The following is a 15,441-nucleotide window of genomic DNA, read 5'->3' on the forward strand; positions in this document are numbered from 1 at the left end:
GAAAGCCTGTGTGAGAGAGGACACCAGGGCTCTTAAAGTGAGGAGGGATGGAAGCAGGAGCTCTCCTAGGTTGTGTTTCAGCAATAGCTGAATCTCATGATCTTTCTACTTCAGTCCAGCAAAATAGTTAAATAGCAGATTAGAACTAAATTAATCTAATGATCAGGGATCTGTTGTCATAGGTGTAAATATCAGCTCTTCTCGCCAGTTTTGTTATGCAAAAGAAAAACTGAATTCCATTTTGCTTACAGACAGCAATGATGTTCTTTGATGCAACATGGTTCCCAGCAGGATAACTGTCCCAGTTGCCCATCTGGGTGATTTTCCACTGCTGCGGTCAATGACAATTGGATCAAACATGAAAATAAGGATAGAAAATTTCCTGTTTTGGAGACAGGACCTATATTGCCTATATACCTGATACGTTTGGCTTTGATTGAGACATATCCTTAAAAAAACAAAGCAGATATACCCTCCACCCCCAAATGCTGCAGACCATTAACTGCAAAGTAATCTAAAAGCTCCATTGAAATGTAAGGTGGTAATTTACAGGTTTTTAAAAATCAGAATAAGCAAGCATTTTCACTTGTTTTCTCCAAGATCCAAGAAAGTAGGTTTGAGATACTCTTTTGGGAGGATGTATTTTCACTTTGGAAAGACAAAGGATGAATCAAGAAGGTCAGGGGATAAGGAAAGGAACGGGTGAAATACATGAGAGATTTCACCAGGTTAGAGGAAACGATTCTGATGTCTCCTTTAGTTTCATCAATGTCACTTGGTTTCAGATTGGTGTTTCCACTTCACATGCTTATACGTGTAATATTTACTTTCTCTCCTGCATTTTTTTAATTTCTTTATATATTCATTTGTGTTTTGCTGCTTGCTTTAACAGCCTTCTTTATAAAGTCCTTATAAAAATGAGCATGTTGTTCTCTTCTTAATGTATTAGGGCACTTACAGTAATCACCTTATCACCTTTATCCCCTTTTTTTTTTCTTTTTAACTACAGCCCTCCTGGGTTGTAGCTCATTAAAGGTTTTTGAAATTCTCATGCATCTCTTCTGCATGTGGAATTTGAGGAGGGGGGAACTTCAGAGAGACAGTAAGTACTATCACGTAGTCTAATTGGCAGATAGGCTGTGATTGTTGAAGGAGAAAGAAAATTAGGACTGTCTGATTGTGTAGATGCATTTCTTTAATTTCGAGGTGGTGGACAGATTTTTTTTGCTTTTGCTTTTTTTTCCTTTTTATATGTAGTCCTTGTTATGTTTCTCTGTTGTTGTAGAACCAATACATAGGAAATATAAGTGTGTAAAATTTGTATGTAGGTGCAGAATTATAGATCTGTAAGACAGATCATGTTACTTTCCCAAGGTAGGATCTCCTGGTTATGCCATTCCTGCAAAATGTTTGTTTTGTCCTGTTTTTTTTTCAGTTTATAATGACATAGACTCTACAACTTCCCATGGCAATCTTTTCCACTACCTTTGCATTAGAAAGTTCCCCTGCCCACAGTATCTAGTCTCAATTATTCTTGCTGCAGTTTAAATACCTAGTACTTGCATTAGAGATGGAAAACATTATTCTTGTCTTCCTTATGTATCTGGAGACTGCTGTTATGTCCCCCCTCTGTGTTTTTCTTTTCCCCAACAGCTTGACATTGCTCACTCATGAATATCTGTTATCCAGTAGAACTTCCAGATCCATTCCTGAAAAAGCAACTCACAGATTTTTCCCCTACGTTTAACTGGTATGCTTAATTATTCCAACTATGTAAATTACCTTCCAGTCGCTGTTATTTAAGTTAATTCTATTTTTGAAATCTACTCTGTCTATTTTTCAAGAACATTTAAAATGTTAATACTTTCCTCCAAAGTTCCTTCATCTGGGTTTTCTGCAGATTCAATAGCATCCTAATTAATAACGAAAAACCTGAGTAAATTCAGAGAGAGATCCATGTAGAAAATGTCTCTCTCCATCCATCTAACGTGACTGTGAATTGCTGAGAGCTACTCTTTAGATATTCTGTAGGAACTGCCTGGTTCAACCTATTGCACCCACCCCGTAGCTGTTTTTCTTAGCTTGGGACGTTTACAAGGCAGTTTACTGTGTTGTGGAAGGAAATCCAACTGACTTGACCACATCTGTTCTTGATAAATCTATGGTGGCTACTGCTCGTCCCATTATCTTCTCTGTGCTTCCCAATAGGTTGTCTCAAAAGGGATTGAAATTAAACTGATGAGTCTATAATTCTCCTCCTCCTCCAAGGGATGTTTGACTTTTTCTAGTCTTTCAATACTTCAGCTGTCCTCAACAGGTTCTCATGGTTACTGAAAAAGGTCTGAAACTGCCTCAGACATTTGTGTGTATCGGATGAAGTTCAACTTAACCTGTTTTTAGCTACTTCTTCTGCTGTTAGATTGGAGTTCTTTTTGTTATTGGTGGCAGTATCAATTGTGCTGGCCACCTGCTTGCAATCAACCATTTTAGTGAAGACAGATGCAAAGAAAAAAAACCATTAAGCCTTAGGTCTCCTCAGCATCATCTGTCAATATTGTTCCCTCACTACTGAGCAGGGGAGCAACCTTTTCTTTGCTCTTCCTTTTACTGCTAATGCAATTACGCAATGATTTATTGTTATCTTTAAAGCTCCCTGCTACTTTTATTTCACATTGTGCCTTGGCCTTTCTGATTTTTGTCCCTGTATGCTTGTGCTTATCCATAGCAAAATGACCACATTTTGTGTGTGTTTGTTTGTGTGTTCGCGATCAGAGGACAGTCATATTTTAGCCAGCTGGCCACACTTGTAAGTACACAGGAGATAAGGCAGAACTGTTAATTTTTTTCTTTCGATAACATGAAAAAGGTTGGTCTCCAGCCTTCCAATTTAAAAGTTATGTTTACGTAGCAGTATTCACTGCCTTTTTTTTTTTCTTTAATATGCTGAAGTTTTGAATGAAATTGGGGGGGGGGCACATGCAGAAAAGGATATGTCTTTCCTGTTTACAGGCTACCTCTGTTGCTGCCCATGATTATCCATTGCCCACAGTGATCCTTTAGAATGATTTTCTCAGGAAAGCAGATGGCTTTGCTAAGAGATGGTTATGACTGTGATAACTGACTAGGTCTAATCATGATAAGAAAAGCTAAGTGTCATATGCCGGTTCAGAGGGAAATCACAATAATGCCTATAAACAAGGTCCCCTCATTAGAAGAGTAGTTGTCAGAAAAATTCTGCTTGGATCCAGACAAAGGTCAAAGAAAAATACAGGAGGGGACAAAGTCCCATATTGAATTGATTGCCAAAAATTAGAGAAAGGGCCATTAAAGCCCTGAAGGCAGTCGAGGAGAGAGGGAGGAGGAACCGCAAGACCTGGCTTAGTTGCTGGCACACTGTGCCTGCAAGGTATTTTTCACTAGCAAAGGAGGAGGGGACAAATTTGACAAGAATTGGCTACTGGCCAACACCCCTCCTGACCTCTTTATTAGAAATTATAGCTGGCAAAAATTGGACTGAATGTGTTCATCCCGTCTGACTAACTTAAACAAGCTGACTGGCTTTATAAACGTGTTGTTGTTTTTCTCTGTTTTCAATCCATCATCCCGACACATGCCAGTCTGATGGCAGAAGAACTGAGAACTGGCAGCAGTGAATGCCTTGTCATTTAGCTTCTGTCCTTACACAATGCTGTTTCTATCCTTAATAAACATTGTCAGCCATCTCACATATGTGGGACTGCAAGTGTTCAATACTGATTTTGTAAATGAGTGAGCCTCGGTGGAAAAGACGAGGTTGTGGATTATCACTTGGGCAATAGCTGAATCCTGGCAGCAGCAGGAGGATTAATTGAATTGACCAAGCAATTGCGCACCAGAAGCAGCAGCCAACTTTGTTTCTGCTCTTAGGGGAGGACATTGCTGCCATTGCAACGGCAAATGTAATGTGCTAGCCCTGAATATCCTTCCCATGCATGCCCCATACTATCAATTAAGATAAGTAGGTGATTTTTTGCAAGGATCTGAATCACTAATATGAAAAAAATCCCACAAAGGAGACTAAAGCTCCCAAGGGATTTGGAATATATTTATAATTTCACTCCTAACACTACATGAAATTAGCGTCGATTTCTCCTCTTTTGCCAACTTTGCTTATTCACTTTTACTCACAACAGCTCTGCCAGCACCACAGATTTGAGTTTGCTGCTGCTGGAAAAAGTTAAAGTTTAGTTCAGACAGAGCTGCTGTAAACGTTTGGCTCAGGGTGGGTTTGGGCTCTCAGACTAGTATGATTATTTAGTATCCACATATGAGCTACATGGCTAAATGCCCTTTCTGGTCAAGGGAGGGGTACTCGACACAGTTGGCAGAGCCTGGAGAAGGGTTTGGCTTCACCTTAAAATGGCCACATTACAGATGGTCAACTGAACTGCTTTCTCGACCCTGCGGGCAGCTGCCTGGTGTGACTGAATCTTGACCAGCTCTTCTGGGAATCCATGTGTTGACGCCTAAATTCAGGTGTCTAAAATGGTAGTTGCCTTCATCTGAATCTCACTCACAGAGTTTTGAAGAAGGGAACAAAGTGGCTGCTGTTTTCTGGGGACAGCAGCGCATAAACTTTTCCCTTACTTTTGGGACCACCATTTCACATGCATAGGAATCGCTATACAATGGGTATGTCTATCATTACTGGATTAGCTTGCAATGAAAAGCTCGTCTAACAATTATAGGAAGTTCTGCAGCTAACAATATTGTCATTTGAAGCAGTTATCATTAGCTTTTGAATTGAATGGCACACAAATGCGTGAGGATAGTTTGTACTTTACTGAACATTGTAATTTGAGTCTCAAAAGCACGACAGTACATTAACATTTTCAGTATTAACACTTCAGCAAGAAGGGTTTAGAAACTTCTTGGGATAGCTTTTGTATTTTTAAAAGTTGAATTTCATTTAAACACCGCAAATTGATTAGCAGTTTTTGCAAAATTCTTTGAAGATGAAAAGAGTTATGTGAATGCTAAGCATTATTAATATTGTTAAACCCACACAAAGTCTGTAGGAAGGCCATAAATCCTCAAAATTAGCTGATCTGAAATTTCAGACATATGAATTTTTATTGTGCCATGTCATAAAGGTATACACTTCAGTGAAGACAGCTTAATACACTTACCCACTCTGTGAAACCAAAGCACTGTGGTCAAACACTTCTCCAGATACTGGATTTAAATAGCGGGAGCATTGCTGATTAGGGCTGAAGTACAGAGCAAATTCCAGGTTCTTGTCTGTGCTGCACAGTGTGTTTACATCATCATTTTAATCTTTCCCGCAATAGTCTGCACTGGCATTTCCCATGTGTATACTTAATGCGGTATATGTAACAAATGATTTAGGCTATATCATGCATATACACACACGCGCACAAGGAGGGGGGTCAACATAAAAAATAACATTGCATTAAGTTCAGTTTCTGATATAAAAATATATTCAGAGTTAAAAACTATTATAATTGCAGAAGGAATAGTGCAATGTTAGGCTGATAGCTGTTATTCTTTTCAAGAATATGTCTACGTATTTTTCCCTGGTCATTTGGTTCCTTTAAGTTTGGAGACATAATGTTTAAATGCAGTATGTCCTGGAGAAGGCAAAAACAAAGCTATATTTTAAACAATATTAAAAAATATGTTAAGGAATCAGAAAACCTATACTTTTGTCCTGTAAAAATTATAGGACTTGCACAGTGGTTTAAACTTAGAGCACAGAAAATTAATTAAGAGAAAAATCAGAACATTTTGGGTGTCAGTATAGCCGGACATCTTATAAGTTTCACTTTGGGGTTATTCTTTGTTAAATTTTACTTACCTCAAATGGTTACTGGGTACTTTACTTTGGTTATAATTAACAGGAAGATTTAGAATGCGTTTAGACTCTGATTTTTAATGCTACATATGTGTATTAACACATTGTATTAGCAATTGTAGAAAATATTCTAAAAATTTTCATGGTGGATATGAACATAACTGCTTGCATAACACTTCAGCAATCAGTTGTCTCCCACTTGAGCAGGAATAAGTGTCCCTCATTGAATCGTGCATGGGAAAATCTTAATGTTCTTGCTGCAAATGGTGCTGCGTCCAAACGTATTAAATAGTCAATAAGCAGATATATGAGAAAAGTTGGTTAACTTTTGGGGGACGCTCATGTCTGTACCCATGGAGAGTGATGTGATGATATTAATGGTCAAAAGTTAGATAAGTTCACTGGCATCTCTCATAGCAGTCAGTGTAACACTGAGATCAATATCATCAGTTACCACCAGGTAATTCTGCTTTATCAACACTTCAGATAACAATGTTTTCTTCTGACTGAATGACTCTATGCCACATTATTGCTATACTGTCAGATTTCATATACTGAAATTTTGGTTATCTAAAATACATGGATTTTTTTTGCTCAAATTGGTGTCAGCCAGTGTTCCAGTATGTGATGATAGAGTGTCCATTGAAATTAAAATTAAATCTACCAATGTCTAGGAAATTTCTGATTTCCTTTGCTTCTCCCATTCAGAGGACAAATATCAATAGACAAATGCATTCCTCCACAGGGTAATTAATACAGGACTACAAATTGGAAGTGAAACCTGCAGAGAGAGGAATCAACAACTGCAGGTCATTTTCAGGCCTGTTTTCCTTCTGTAGATATACCTTCCAAGTGATTAAGGTTGTAATATTTCTGAACTACAGCTTTGGAGTATAGGACAATGTAAAACATGTATTTTATTTAAAAAAAAGGCATGCAGAAACACAGTTTAAATTTGAAATGGGTTTTTGATTTAAACCTGAGCCCTTCTTCACTGTAAATTAAACAAAAAACAATTCCAGTTTGATGTTGCTGAAATTGCAGAGGAACATGCTGTCAGCTGAATAGTGTTACAGTTCTTATTTCCATTTTTCCCTATTAAAATAAAAAGCAACCAGTAAAGAAAATAATATTTGCAAAATTGCAAAATTAAAAATTTATGTTGGTTTAAGTTAAACTTTCTCAGATTTCTTCTATTTGCCTTTTTTGGGGGGGGGGGGGGATGTTTTTTTTTCTTTCCACTGTGACTGAATATGAGTGAGAACTGTGGTGCAGAAGTCAGTTGTAGTAGATATAAAAGAGGAATTATGCTGAGGTATAACTTGGGGCATGTAAATGAATCACTGAACCATCAGTGTAGATGGCACTGGCTGTTGAAGGGAGTTCAGCCAATCAGTTGTATCCCAAATCAGTATCCTTTGTCAATACTTGTAGAATTTGGGGGGGAAATAGGTCTGCCTGCCCATGCCATCCTCCTATTCCCTTCTTTTGTTACGGTGATCTTTGTTAGCACAGAAAGAACAATTTGCTTGGGACTCAATCTGATGAAGACACTTAAATTTAGATGTTCACATACCAGCTCAGGGCTGGATTCACATGCTTAAACACAGACGTCCTGTGTCGTGTGAGTTATCACAGTCTCTGAAATGTCAGCACGGGGCTGGCAGATGTGACAAGGACCTACAGGAGTCCTTCTTGCCCAGCGGCTGGAGGTCCAGCAGGGTTACCTGGGGATGTCAGGTGGCCATAGCTGCTTATGTCTGAGCAGCTGAATCAAGGCTGGGTATCCAAGCTCCCAAGGAAGACCTAAACAACAGCATCAAAAGTGTCTATAGGGTGACTCCTTTCATGCTAGGACACACTGACTAGCGCAGCAGCTGTGTAACTCTGGAGTCTGCTGACTTACGGCTCCCTGGACTGTAAAGGGAGCCTGCACACGTAGCTGGTGTGACCTCACCTGCTGCAGGCACCTAAATTCTGATGTCTTTACCTGCAGCCTGAATCCCACCCTTTGTGTATCTCCTTTTCTTTTTGCAAAGACTAATCTTGAATGGGGCTAAGTTTAAAATCCCCAAAAATGTCAAAGTTACGTAACTTTAAGGCTTTTCTATTTTCAAAAGAGACAAGGCTTACTTTCAAAAGAGGCAGAGGCTTTTAGTAGGCTGCTCTTGTTAAAAGTTAGTGAACAAGCTGTCTTTGGAAAGGGCACGTAACAGAAGTGCACAGAGCTGTAGTCTGAATGGATGGATGCTGTCACGTTGTGTAGCCGTGGCTGTATTAGATGAAAAAGGAGCACATTTTACTAATGGAAGGGAGGAGACAGCTGAGTACTTCATTTTGCAGTGATGACAGAGCATTAAATTGGTCTGGGGAGACAATGTTGTGGGGGGGTTCAGTTTGCTCTGCACGTGTGTATGATACATCAAATTTTCTAAAATGCCAAAGAAACTCTGAAGCCCAGATCAAATTTAGTAATAGCTTTGTGTGCTTTTGAAAATATGACCTGTGCTCAATTTGTGTTTGTCAGATTCCTAAATGTCATCTGTTTTTATCTGTCACTTTTTATCATACAGCTAAACAAGTGCACCTAGGTACAAAACCCCAGCACAGCATCACCTTTCATTTGTAACTTTAAGATAAGGCACATGTTGGTACTTTCTGAGAAGGAACTGCCTACTTTTGAGAGATGTCATATTCAGTTTGTCTACATTTTAAACAAAACATGCATATTTTAAACGATTCATACAAGAATCTACTTCTGCTGTTTGCTGCATGCATGCGTACATAAATTTATATGTGTGTGTCCTATCCTTACAAAGTTTTTGAATTCTGAAAGAAGTACGATTTTTGTGTTATGGGGCCAAGAAAGTGCATTAAAATTCCTCCCTAAATACAGGCATTAGAACCATTAATTCTGTTAGGTTTTGATGGAGTACAATACAATATGAACGGCATCAGGCCATTCTCAGACAGGTCAGGTAATAGTACAGGCATCCTAAGATGCGTGAAACAACAGGTAAACTCTGTTTATCAACAGCTATGGCTAGTCATTATTTAACTTAGTAATGAAAGAAAAGACAGTGGATAATCAGACTTCTTCCTTAAAGACCAGTGTTGACTGTAGCATTGCTTCGATATAGGCTTCAATATCCAAGGTAAACCTGAGACTCCATGACAAACTGAAACTGGAAACACTTCAGTGGTTTTCATTAAGATGGGCTACTTAAAGTGTCTGCTAACTGCTGCTTTCAAAAGATTGGGGGAAAAAAATTAGCTTCAGCCTTATTTTAATTTTTCAGAATTCAAGCAAAAACCCGAGAATTTCGAGAGAGACAAGCTCGTGAACGTGACTATGCAGAGATACAGGATTTTAACCGGACATTTGGCTGTGATGCGGACCCAATGTATGCTGGGATTGCTTCCTATGACTCTTCTTCAAATAGCGGCATGCTAACGCTGAACACCCGACCACAGAGCCCGAGGGAAGGGCAGACAGTGGAAGCCTTGTACGCCCAAGTGAAGAAACCACGGAATTCAAAGTCTTCACCTGTAGACAGGTAGGCACCAGACGTCAATCAATATGCTCTTTCAAAATCTGCCCTTGTAATGCTTTTGTCATGGGAGACGATTGTACATCAATTGGTAAGTCAGAACTGCATTTTTATTAATGGCTTTTTAAAAGCCTTTATGTAGAAAAGTATTGAGCTCACACAAATAAAACTGTAACAGAATGGGACGTGAAAGTTATTTTCTGCAGAGCAACTGCTTTTCTTCTCATTCTTCAGATGGTTTGGAATTTTGGAGTCACCATTTGGTATCATTCAAATTAAATTCAAACTTGAAACGTCATCTGGCTTATTTATCAGAGCTCTAACTGATATGGTTGTGAAATGCAACATTTCCAACTTATTCGCAGCAGTTACAAAATCTCTGGAAAGTTCTTGTTGTTAAAACAAAAGTGGGTTAAAGCTTACCTGTATTCTAGTCCTACTGTAGTCTTGAACTTCAGTGTAACAGATAGAGCTTTTTGATTAAATATAGACCAAGCTTGACTCATGAGTTTCTCTTCTTGGGCTGTAGCTTATGATTTATGCTTTTCCTGTGGTTACATTATCTGAACTGTGTCATGCTTAGTTTTATGCTGAAATTGGGCAAAATTCTGGTTTCTGTTGGAGTTTCGAGTTCATTTGAAAACCTGATGCTAAAACAGGCATGTAAACTAACAAAGTAGAAATAACCAAAGGCAAAATTCACAGCTTTTTTGTACTTTAACAATGAAAATACATCTGTTTTCTTGGCTTACATCTCTGATCTTGTAGTTCTGCATTTTCTCAGCTTTACAAAAACTAACACAAAAATTCTAGTGCAGGAGGTATCGTTAACTCATTCAGAGGTTATTAATTTAGCTTTTAGTAAAACCACTCGTTATTTTGTTTTCTACTCATTCTTTTCAGAAGAAAAATACTGGACTTTCAGTTAAATCAGCAAAGCAATGTCTTTGGTTACAGTGTTTGAGATCTGCATAGCTCTACATGAGGACTGCCAGGCATCTTGCATATTCTGTTCTAGGCGGTAAGGGAGTCATTTGCCTTAGGTCTTAAGGAAAGTAGCTGTCCTGAAGAGTTCGGCTAAGTGTCTAAAACTCTTTTTAATTTAGGACTGAAATTGGTGTATTTAACCCTCTGCTAAATCTATTTTGAAAAGTTCGTTTCCATAATATCGGTGAATATTTATCCTCTGATGTGACAAACAAGGAGATTTCAGATGCATTGTCGAATGCATAAATTTTTACTAAAATTCAGTAGCGCAACTGCCTTTTTATTTTCTCAATTGCACTGTTCTGCTGTATTGCACTCTGTAAAAGCTCTGCTTTTCATATTAAATAAACATAATTTATATATTGTGGATATGTACATTATTTCAGTGAAAGAAGCAAAATAATTTTAAAAGACAACAGCTTCATCTGTGCCCTTGAAATTTTATATTGTGTAGCCTTGTATTGACTGGTGCTGGCACGGCCAGGTGCCTGACATTTCAGCACTTTTGTGCCTTTGGAAATCAAGATAGCTTGGTTGGATATGGCTGCCACGTGGAGACTCTCACAGCTGTTTTTGTTAGACCAAAGGCAGCGTTTCATGCCTGAGTTGAATGGCATCAATGTCACATCAACAAAAAAAAAGTTCTTTGATGCAAACCTGGCACGGCGAAATATAAGACCTGCGTGACCTAGCTAACTCTGTCTGATTGCTGATAAAAGAGCCGGGAGAGAGTGAGTAAAACTGAAGATAACGGCGTACTGGGGGAATCTGATGTTAATCATAAGGGTAGGACTGAAGAGCGGTGTGGTAGTTTTGCGCATTCAGGCTGCTCCTGGAGCACAGAGGGCCCCATCTCTCGCAGCTGGATCACGCTGTGACAAAAGGAAAGACCCGGCGCGCACCATGGGCTTGAGCAGAGGGAGAAAACGCAAGTTGAGGACTAGAACTGGGGTGAGAGAAGCCACCCCCCTCTATTCAGTGATAGAAGGAGGACACATTCAGCAAGAAACACCTGGAAAGAAACAGGCAATGCAGATGGAAAAAGGTTATTATTTGCTATAAATGTCCTCTGAAGTACCTGTCTGGGGGTCTGAGGCATGAAGGTGTCTAATGTATGGGGTTTTCTTCTCTCTCTCCTCACACCTTTATTAGCAGCCAGACTGCAGAGCTGGTGAATCCCACCCAGCTCAGGAGACATTTTTGGGAACATTGCAGTGACTCATGCAATCTCAGGCTCAAATTTAACTCTCCCAGAAGTTGGGTCTGTACCTCGGGCCCACTGCTGAGGAAGCGTGTCACCTGCTTTGGGCACGGAGGAGATACAACAGCTGTGAGGGAGCAGCTTTCAGTCTTCCTAGACTTATGTGAAGGACATCTGGGAACTTGACCGTATGTAATGTTCAGGAGAGCCTGGATCGCAGCTGAGCTATCTCCCCAAGGCTGCTCTGTGTTTCACAGGCTTTATCTTAGATGTATTAAGAAAGTATCATCGGAGCATCATTTTAAGAAACAGTTGTGCCCGTGTGAGCCTGAGGTGCTTTTTACCTGAGTTGTCTCCCTGTCTGTAGGATACCTGGTGCCTCACCCCATGTGCATCACATCTTGTTTCTTGCTCTCCTTTTCCGGCAGTGAGACCTTCCCCCTTCACTTGGCATCTCCCGTGATGCCCCTCCTCACACCAAGTGTCCAAGTGCCTCTTCATGAGGCTCTTCTCCAGGGAGCTCTCTTCTCTGCAGTCGGGTTTATCCTGATAACGCTACCAGAAATTTGAGGAGAAATAGTTTGTTGCAGTTCTACATCCTTAAAATTTTGTTTACATTGGCGTTCACCTGCAGTGAGCGTTATTTTCACTGTGTTTTACCCCTTTGCCCCACCATCCTCTCCTTTCCTCTGGATATTTCGGAGGTTACCTAAATGGAAACAGTCGCTTCCAGCCTTTGTGGATGGGAAGGGAAATCACTCGCAGCGCGTTACCCTTGCGCTGAACTGCTAGGAGCTGGTAACGGCCAGGCTGTCTCAAATCTTTAGCACATTCATATTAAAAGCAGCATTGTTTATATGGGAAATGTTATTTCTGTTACAGTTTGGTGGTTAGTGGTTAGTGCCAAACAAAATTTGACATTTAAGTATGTCCAAAAGGTTACTTAAAAGTCTCTTACAAAGAAGCCTATAACAAAATGTCCCATAATAGTTTGCATACCATTGCTGAACACTTATGACAAATTTTTCCTTAACTTGCAAGAGAATTACTGCGCCTGTGTGTGAGGCCTTGCCAGGGTTTGTTTTTCTTTAATATTCCTTCAACTTCTCTCTTATTTTCTTCAACACATGCCACCAACTGATGTAAGTTTAGCTGTGTCATGGCGTATGAATGATAACAAAGTGGAGGACAAGTATGTAAACTGCTCATCCGAATAATGGACAATCTAATTTTATTTTTTGCAAGTTTAAGGATATTATGAGGACAACTGTTATAGTGCTTCAACAAATGATGGTACTGTCAAGTTGTCAAGCAGAGGTCCCCCAAGTTATTTTATAACCTAACTTGAAACCAGTGTTAAAAACAGGCCTCTTCCTTTGTTCTCCTTCTTGGATGTATTTTATATTTGCATGTATCCCAAGCACTGCAATTGTAGACAGATAGTACAAAACAGTGAGAAGAACATGGTTATTCCTTAAATAGTTTGTCCATCCATTTCTCTAATTTAGAAAGTGGATCGTATAATGCCAAATACAGCAAAAGAGAAAGAGATGTTAACTTACTCGTTGGAGACTCTTACATCTGTATGTGTGTAAGTGACATTGCTTTACCCATTTTACCAACAATGGCTATTAAAAAACCCCGAATAAATAGTAAATGTTACTCAAAAATGTCCTTACAGGACTTGAAGCTGTTTTAGAATTGCTTTATGCAGATTTATGTTGCGTCAGAGTTAAATCATTGATGGATATCAGTGGGGGTTGGGGGGGGGGGGTGGGTGTTGTTTGGTTGGTTTGGTTTTTCAGTGATAGTTCTTACCTGTTAAATATGTAGTTGAAATATGGGACGTTCTTTATTTTGGCCTTCTTACATAATCCATGCATACGAGTAGCTCCTGTGAATCTTGAAACACTTTAAAATCCAGTTACACTAGTCAAAGCAAGTCTCTCCAATAGCACTAAAAAAAGTTGTAATCTGTTCCTGATCTAGAGAATTAAAGCAGATTCTCTTTCTTAATAGAGGAGTTTATTGCTCAGAAGAAATTAAGCTCTAGCAATAAATAAATAAATAAATAAATAGATAGATAAATAAATAGAGTTGGGAGTGATTGGTGATCAGTATAGCTGCATACACATCAGCTGCCCTTGCAAAGTTAGCTCCATCCTAGGTATTGATAGCTTACAGAGACAGGTCGCTAAGAAGTTTTTCACTTCTTATGTTAGGCATTAATGGAGCAAAATCAAGGTGGAATGTATAATCTATGTTTATCTTACAGTTCAGGAAAGAAGTATCTCAAGAGCTGTGTTCTTGTGGATAAAGCTTTTAGCTTAGCTGAAAACTGTCTCTAGTATGTTTTGCATCATACAGAAGAGAAGCTGCACTACTGATCAATAGTGTTTTTCATGTAGATGACAATGATGCTATACAATGGGGTTTTATGGCGATCACCTGACATCCATAGTTGAGCAGTATGTAGAAAGACAACTCCTTAATGGCCGTTTACTGGCTGTCACTCTGTAATCATTTCCCACCAAGAGTGCATTGTCCTGAAATATAATTGAAATAAAATAGGCACTGTGCTGCTGTAAATCTAAATAGCTTGAAAATAGTAGGCTAGACTCCCCCAGCTTGCTGAGGACATTTTAATGGAAACATAAATACCATAATCATATGCTTTTTGCATGCATTTTGCCATTAAAAAGAAAAAAAGGTTCATTTTAGAAGGGAGACCTTTATGAACTGGTTTCTTTTCTATCAGAAGTGGAATCAAGTTATGTCAAAGGAATATTTTGGAACTGAAAATAACCCCAATTGCTTTAACTGTCATCTGTTCGGTGCGAAGAGGCAAGATGCTGTTTTTAAGGTCAGGCCACATGCTTTGCTTGCTGCTTTTCCAAAAAGAAAGGGAGAACATTTTATTTAGATGTTAACTTCTATTCGCTCAGTGTAGTATCTTTGTGCTTAAATTGGCATGAGAGTAATGAATCCCGGAAACACTCTAATATAATACAGGAATATGTAAAAAGTGAAATAAGCAGGCCCTGTCTTTCTAGTGTGTGCAAAATAACTCTTAGCAACAGCAGAATGGGTCTGAAATACTATATTGCCATGCCTGGATAAATATTTGTTAAAAAAACAAGGCGCTTGTGCAGCTATATTAAACTTCTTTATTAGCACTGTCAGTCACAGGAGTGTTCTTAAGTCTGTGGGATCATTTATGCATAGGAATCTGAGCTTACTGCCAGGCCCACCAGAGATGGAGATAGGAGTTATTACTCAGGGTGATGCATCCTGTAAATGCTAGGATTTTTCTTGTTTCTTAAATGAAGAGATTTTTTTGATGGTTCTGGAAGTTGACTTGAAGAGCGCTTTCACGAAGGGAAAGGCCACGGCACTGTAAACCGTCCAACCAATGACATTTAAAACCTGCAGAGCTGTGCAGAAGGCTAACAACCTAGGTTGAGTAAGATTATGAGTAAGCTCTTCCCTCCTATCTCTGTTTACTTCTGTTCGCTGATGTGGAAGTGTTTTCCTACACTTGGATCCCTTGTTCTTCCTTGTTTATCACCCTCTGCTGTCAGAGCCCTACGGATGACGTGCTACCAGGGGAAGGTACCACTCGTGTGGGTAAATACGCTGTAAATACTTGATTCGCTTGCAAGCATTTCAGACCAGGAACCTGTTTGTTATCCAAGCTCCCTAAATAATCAGTAATGTTTCAGAAATTAATAGTAATAGGTTTCAAATCCTTATCTTCCAGTGAGTGTCACCCTTTTGTGGCATAACGAGGTTTCGTTCCTGTGAGAATCTGGCTTCCGGAAAGACTTTCCTGGCCTAGAAAATGGCAC

The 15,441-nt window shown here is 39.2% G+C and overlaps 1 protein-coding gene across 8 annotated transcripts in view; it reads left to right on the top strand.

Annotated features, from left to right (window-relative positions):
• Positions 1-15,441, top strand: part of PARD3 (par-3 family cell polarity regulator) — a 458,445-nt gene that overhangs the window by 349,277 nt on the left and 93,727 nt on the right. For all 8 annotated transcript variants that reach the window (XM_059818399.1, XM_059818402.1, XM_059818398.1 and 5 more), the window contains one exon: positions 9,154-9,411. In XM_059818399.1, coding sequence (XP_059674382.1) covers positions 9,154-9,411 — 258 coding nt within the window. The remainder of the gene's footprint in view (positions 1-9,153; positions 9,412-15,441) is intronic.

Source organism: Gavia stellata, chromosome 6, assembly GCF_030936135.1.
Source record: "Gavia stellata isolate bGavSte3 chromosome 6, bGavSte3.hap2, whole genome shotgun sequence".
Classification (NCBI taxonomy): domain Eukaryota; kingdom Metazoa; phylum Chordata; class Aves; order Gaviiformes; family Gaviidae; genus Gavia; species Gavia stellata.